Source organism: Anarrhichthys ocellatus, unplaced genomic scaffold (assembly GCF_004355925.1).
Source record: "Anarrhichthys ocellatus isolate YVR2014 unplaced genomic scaffold, GSC_Weel_1.0 scaffold1, whole genome shotgun sequence".
Lineage (NCBI taxonomy): Eukaryota > Metazoa > Chordata > Actinopteri > Perciformes > Anarhichadidae > Anarrhichthys > Anarrhichthys ocellatus.
Genome location: NW_022280031.1, coordinates 13453884 through 13461300, shown reverse-complemented (window position 1 = coordinate 13461300; position 7417 = coordinate 13453884). Strand labels below are relative to the sequence as shown.

Sequence of the window (7417 nt, the reverse complement as noted above, 5' to 3'; positions counted from 1 at the left end):
ACACTTCCCCCTTCCTCCCTCCCTCAGCCAGCCAGCCTCTCTCCAAGGTGCCAGTGATGGCTTGAGAGTGCAGTGCGGTGTGCTGTGATGGATTGGAGTGTCACTTTATCTTTTCTCTTCTGTGTGATATGAACTGAAGAGGTTTTTGCTGATTGTGGTGTGACTCTTTCCCTATTATAGCATGGTTTGGGGGTTTGCTGTTGTAACTGGTGTGGGTGGGTGGAAGAGACAAGGGGGAGTTGGAGAGGGTGTGTGTTTGTGTGTGTGGGGGTGTATGAGAGCGTGATGACATCCCGATGACATCCCTATCCATGCATGCTTCCATCTTTTGCTGTGTCGACTTCACGGCTGCCTCTCATTACTGATCCGCTTCTTCTCCTGGATTAAATCTTTAGGGCAAGAAAAAGCTAAGACTGAAATTTAAATGCAGTCCATGAAGGGAAGATTTTCATCAGTACTGAGAGGCGGCGTCTGTGACGTTTGTTGTGACTATCTTGTCTTTGTCTCGTGTTTGTCTGTGGATGTATTTCCCTTAAATACGTAGTATCAAAGATAAAGGCTCTCCAAAAGAGTCTGTTACATCACCCTTTAAATGGAGGGTGGGCTTCTCACTGCCACAACCATCCCTCCCTGTAGATGGCAAACCAAGGAGAGATACTTCAAGTCCTAACTTAAAAATAGACTCCTCTACCAGTCTCTCCTTGCCTTTCCTTCACGGGTAAAGTGGCAAAGAAGGAGAGACTGCACAGTCCCCCAAACCCAGCCGCTGTAATCAGCTACATTTGAAAGCTGGCCCCTGATGAGCTCCCCGCCACCTCTACCTCCCTCAGCTAGCATCGCCGCCTGTGATCACGAGATGTACCCTCAAGTGAGAACTGGGAGTGTGCAACTTCTGCACAGCCGTCATGTACTTCCCTTTTTGTGTGTGTGTGTGTGTGTGTGTGTGTGTTTAGCGAGTGAAGAGCAGCAGCTGTTAAAACACTCTGTTGATGCCGGAGCTTGAAAACCTGCCAGTAACAGCTGACTCTGTCATTCACCCCCCCACCACCTCTCCCATCTAGCCCAGGAGGCCCAACCTAACAGGTTTTGTAGGTTTTTCTAACTGACACAGACGGAGGATTGAGTCACCTTCGCCTCCTAACCTCCTCTGCCTCTCGTCTAGTTAGTCTTTAATAATGGTGGATATCTGTGTGAGAACACGCTAACTTCAGAACGCCAACAGAGAGTTTATATTCCCAAACATGCTTGCCCTCTGGGAGTAATGTAAACAATGGAAGCCAGGCCCTGAGATTTCTCTTTCTCTGGCGCTTCAGCACCCCCCTGTCTACCACCCTTCCCCCCCCCCGGTCTTTGTGTCTGTCTAGGTTGGCCCAGCCATACGTCTACCCACAAGCATATGTGCAGCCCAGCCTGGTGCTGCCCTCTCAGGTTTCCTCCGCCGTCAGCAGCAGCCCCTACATGGACTACAGTGCAGCCTACACCCAGTACGCCCAGGCGGCCTTTGAGCAGCAGTACCCGTACGCCGCCTCCCCGGCTAGCTTCCTTGGCTACAGCTACGCCACCAGCCCCACAGCCACCACCGGTCCGGCCGCCGCAGCAACAGCCCCGGCCACCGTCCTCCCCTCAGGCGCAGGCCCGGCCCAGGCCTTCCTACACTATGCCCCGCAGCAGCACATCCAGCCGGACCGTATGCAGTGAGCCTGTGAAGGAAGTGGAGCAGAAGGAGCCCTATAGGTGGAGGTGGAGGAGGAGGGAGTAGTGGACGCAGACCTTTTTGGACAGAGGATGGCAAAACGCCCGATAGGGTGACCCAGCTATCATCAGCAGAGGCTTTCAGGAAAAAGGGTGGGTCTATTGCACTATAGGATCAGAATGAGCCGTTTGCTCATTGTTTAAAGGGGTTGGGAGGGGTTGGAGGACTCGAGGTTCAGGTTGGGAAGCTAAACAGCATAAAATATGTGGTCACTTCCAGAAGCCGACACTTCATTTTTTTATTATTATTATTATTATTATTTTTATCGTCCTTTATTATTGTATTAATGTAATTGTAAATATTTGTTTGTATGCCTTTATTATCAATGTTATAATGTTTATGGCTCAATCAGATGTGTGTCCATGGTGCATATGGATGAGTGGAGAGCCACCTGGGACATGTCGCACCTCTTTCCTCCCGTCTCCAGAGTATCTGGGGCGGATATGAAGGGCACTGCTGCTGCTTTAGGACACTCGGGGAACAGTAAGATATTGGGTGGTGATGTGGGGAGGCGTATACGGCGAGCCTCTCAGCCGTGTGATCCCATCCTGGTGCCGTCCACAGTGAGGTAAAGCACTGTCTGCACCGCGAACAAACTCTCCACATCACAGGACGACGACGAGAAATTTCGCCTCAAGGACAAAACGGAAAGATAGTTTCAAGTATATAAGACAGTGGGGGCTCCATTGTTTTGAGACTGTGATGTCTGGACTACACTTTTTTTTTTTTTTTTTTTAATATTCTTATTCATTAAAAAGAGGCCTTTATAAAAGAGAAACTTCTTTTAAAATCTCCCCCTTTTTCCCCAGACCGCCCCTCCCCACTCCCCCCCACCCCCACCACCACCACAGAACCAAGTGCATAGAGCCCTTTTGTAACTGGCATTTCAGCAGTCGGTCACATTAATTTGGCTTACTTGGGTCTTGATATTTTCAAATGGATGTAGATAATAATCACATGCAGTATGCGGGCGGTGGGGACCAGGAGGACTGTGTATCGTTGTTTAAATGTAGCTGACACTGAGCTCAGACACCAGTGTATTTCTTTTCCTCCTCTTTCTCACTGAGATAGTTGCTCTCAAAGGACATTCATGTACAGCAATTTGAAATGTTTTCAGTCATCAAGTACATTTACAATATTTATATGTAGGTATTTATATGAGGTACTAAGTTAAAATAGCATATTGTTTTTGTTACCATGACTATAGTTGTGGCACTGATGTCATTTAACCGGCAGAGGCACACCTGCAGAGCCACAGGTGTCGTATCATTTTGTTTTCAGTCACCATATTCGTGGATTCGCCCTGGTGCACGACAACCACAGTACAGTCCTTGTCCGGTTGCATCATTGCATTTTATTTTTTTTTCACTAAAGATGTCTTTTACAGTCCCTTCAAAGAAGCCATACCAAAAAAAAAAAAAATCGAAATAAAGACTTTGTACTTAAAGATGCCTCTTGACGTCTTCTTTGATTGTTTAATTGAAGCGAGTCAAAAAGGGAGCTTCCTCCTGTCCACGGTTCACAATGCCACCCCTTGAGTTATTTGTGTTTACAGTATGTAATGTTATTGCAATGTCACTGTACTCATAAAAAAACTGACAGGCAGATGCTGCTGTGATGATACTGTGAAAACCCTGTAGGGTGATGGGGTTCGTGTGTGTGTGTGTGTGCCTGTTATCAAGACAGTGTGTGTTGATCCTGTACAGGAGGGGAGCAGAGAGAGCGAGAGAGAGAGAGAGCGAGAGAGAGAGAGAGAGAGAGAGGCCCCAGACATTTATCAAGCCAAAACACCGCCACCTGCCAAGGGTGCTGGCTGTTCCCCCGGCTAACACACACTTGCGTACGTTCCTTCTCACTAAGAGTTTGGTGTAGGAGCCCTGTCACCCAGGTTTTTTTAAATTATTTTTTCTGTTCAAAAAGACTGCTTGACAAGCTCAACTAGCTCCGTTTCCCAGCAGTGCCTCTCCATGTTTGTGATTACATCAACTACTTTGGAATTTGTGTCGTTTATAAACCTCACTTTGACCTGGAGAGAAAAACATAAAGGTATCATTATCTTATCGTCCTTACCCAGGGTGTAATCTTAGTTTACAGACTTGAGTTAAATGTTTTTGTGTTGCTTTTTTATTGAAATACATTCAGACCTTATTAGACATTCTGCACTTTTACCTGTCATGTCAATGAGATTCAGTTTTTTTCTGATCCCGGATACCCAGTCCCCCTCTTGCGTTTTATTCCATTAAGTTTGGGGACATAATGGGCATGTACAAATAACTTATAGAGTCCACTTGGGGGGAGCAGTGCTTTAAGATGATGTAATGTATAGATTATAAAACGTCGAATAGTGTCATAAAAGGTATAGTATGTTTACATACTATACCTATTGTGACAAATCATGCAAAACATAATTGTGTGGGTTGTCATAAAGTCATGATTTAGGAAATCTTAAACATCATTAAAATTGATAGTTAAGTTATCATATATGTCATAAAAAGGTAATAGTATGTCACAAGAAACATAAAAATTCATACTATATGAACCACAGTAAAGTTAAAAAAGTCTTAGTACAGCATGTCGAAAAAAGTAAAAGTCACAGTATAAAATGTCGAAAAAAGTGATGGTATCTACATGCCAATAAGTTCAGTGACAAAAGTAAAATGTTGATGTTAGCAGGTTTTTACCATGTCCACCTTCTTAGCCTTCTAGTATCCTAACAACTCAAAAGGTTATTTACAAGAATAGCATGATCTAGAATCACTATGGGAAAGAACTACCAGAAATATACTACATTTCCCATAATGCAACTCCGTGGTGTCTTTTGTAAGACCATCCTTGCCTAGTAAATGCCCACGTCTTTTAAACTCCACTCCATCAGTTTGTAATGCACACAGAGGACGTTACACAACTGATTTCACATGTTGAGGGAGTGTAAATGCGTAAATTGACTTGCGTGCCCCTTAAACCGATTCGGTGAAGGTCTGCTGTTCAGATCAGCTTTTAGTTTTTTCAGTGATGACAGCGTAGTGTGTTTGTGTTAAAGAGATGTGTCTGGGAACAAGGCAGCAGGTATTAGTACAAGTAAAGGCTTGATAGAAGCCATGCCAGTGTGTTGGGACAAGTTGCACTTCTTCATGTCACAGATTTTTAAACACACTTGCATTCAACAGAATTGACGCCCATGCTGCTGCTGTGTTTACTGGTTGTTACTGTAGCGATGCCGCTCTGGCCCCCCTCTTTTATCATCACTTTGTCACAGTTTATCTTTCATTATCTCACCTCCTTGTTCTCTGTTTCTGATCTCACTCACACATTTATTTCCTAAACTTTTCTGCTTGTCATTTGTGTTTTTTCTTCCCTTTAACATCTTCTTCTTGTCTTCCCCACTTCAGCACTCGTGGTCCTGTTTCTCTTCACATGCCACTGTTCCTGTCTCCCTCTCTTCTTCCTTATCCCTCCCCTCTCTTCTCTGTCTCTCTATCCTTTTGCCCTTCTTGCGTTCTCCTTGTGAATCCAACCAGAGCGGAGCAGAAAGGGAGCCGAGCGTCAGCTTGATGAACGAGGTCATACAGGCCCAGCAGACATTGTTATGCTGAGTCACCATAAGGCCTCTCTCTCTCTCTCTCTCTCTCTCTCTCTCTCTCTCTCTCTCTCTCTCTCTCTCTCTCTCTCGCTCAGTCTCTCACTCCCTCCGTCTCTCTTTCACATGCCCATGCAAAGTTGGTTCAGTCAAATCTCACTCACCACACGCTTCTCGCTCTGTCGTGCAACTCTGACGTAAAGGGATTCCTCAGAACTCTCATTAAAAAAAAGTCCCACCTTATCAGACCTCGGCTCAACTTTATTCACAAGCAGGCAAAGACACCGCTTGTTTTCAAGGTCTTAACACCATGTAGCATTAGCATCATGTAAAATTATATTTCAGTTATATCAGAAAATTATCAGACCAATTAATTACCAAATAATCAGCCAAACTTGAGCAACCAGTTTATTCTTAATTGTAGGTGATGTGATTTACTATTAGTGCCTCAATCCTGAGCGCAGCTACTTATGACACTTCTTTTGACAAAACTACAACAGTTTGGACCTCAACTTTGTTCTGCCTTTCTCTTTGGCTACATGCTTGCTGTGTATACAATAAGTAATAACTGTAACAGCTTGATTAATCAATCAAAGCAGAGTAATACTATTTTATAAGCTACATACATTTGAAATGATATATAGTCCCTTGTTTAATTTCCTTTCCTTTTAAACTCCTCAGTTTGTAATGGGCTATGATCATGCATTAACATTGTGTCATGGCCTCTAAAACCCCTGGCAGATTCTACACATGAATGAGCGTGTCTCTAGATCCTCCTGTGTCTGTGTGTCATGACAGAGACCAGTCCCTCACGGGTCTGTCGGGGCCTGGTGAGTGTTGTTACTGTGGCTTCAGATAGGCCTCTGATACAGGCTATATTTACCCAGGCTCTTAGAGGAAAGGACCAGACCCCAGAAACCAATCAAATGCTCTTTACTGTGACCTTTCCACCCCCCCACGCCAATAACCCATTCAGATAACGTGGTCTAGTCAAGAGAGATCCCAGTTTCAACAAGGAGACAGTCAGTAGGTAGCTCAAGGGGAAAAGTAAAAGTCCCGGTTAGAACAGAGTGAAGTGCAGGATGGTCTAGTTGAAAAACACAATCATTTGTTTTTACTTGGTGTATTAATGCTGTTTATTCATTATACGCAAAGCTAACTGGGGAGAAATAGTGAGATTAACTGTAAGAAAAGGGAACTGGAGCTCAGAACAACCATAGCTGATAGAGTCACCAATGAAGAATTTCCAAATGGTTGGGACACCTGTACCCAGGTGCTAAGATTTATGTAAGAGGAGGAGGAATGAAGAAAACTTCAAACTGAACTTCCTATGTTACACAACATCCTACATACCTGCACAAAGGTTTAAATGAGGAAGAGACATGAGGCTATAACAATTGAGAAGCAGTTCAACTGGGTGCAAAGTTGGCAATAACCTCGAAAAAAAGCGGAGTAACCTGATCATTCAGCAGAGGACTAGGTCCCTACCATGACCTAGTCAGGGATGCAGGCTGGTGATGAAAAAGAACAGGGGTGAGTGTAGGTTATTTCTTCTTTCAAAAGCCACATTGTGTCCCTTTAACTGTAAGAAGAATGCTATTGCACTTACTTTACAATCACGTGCGCCCCTATTGGGAAACAATAAGCCTTTGTCTTAAGTCATAAGTGTTGTAAGTCAATGGAAATGTTACTTGAAAGGGACTAGGAAAGTGTACAACCAGGGCTGGGGGGGACAAAGATTGAGATATTTGTGGATCAGTGTGAGTTTTCAGGGCTCTGGCAGACACAAGTGCTTATCCAACAACAGGTCTGTTTCCTATCAGCTGCACTGATGGCCCGTCACACCACTCACAAAACTCTTGCTCCTTCTGGCACTTCTGCTGGGGCCGGTGATAAGGAGGCGAGCCAGAGGAGTTAATGGGAGTGAAGAGGAATTAATTAGTTGGCCAGACAGATAAGACAGACATAACAACCGCTGGAGCAGGTTGCACTCTGAGTGAAGTGAAATGATTAAGTGCATCTAAATCAATTTAGGATATATGGGGATAAAGTTGATTTATCAATCTGTGTGTGTGTGTGTGTGTGTG

General features: G+C 44.4%; 1 protein-coding gene across 1 annotated transcript in view; it reads left to right on the top strand.

The window, feature by feature from the left end:
* Positions 1-2542, top strand: part of LOC116386212 (RNA-binding protein 38-like) — a 9271-nt gene extending 6729 nt beyond the window's left edge. Inside the window, exon 4 of the mRNA XM_031852254.1 lies at positions 1365-2542. Within this exon, the coding sequence (XP_031708114.1) occupies positions 1365-1698 (334 nt within the window). The 3' untranslated portion in view covers positions 1699-2542. The remainder of the gene's footprint in view (positions 1-1364) is intronic.
* Positions 2543-7417: the final 4875 nt, after the last annotated feature.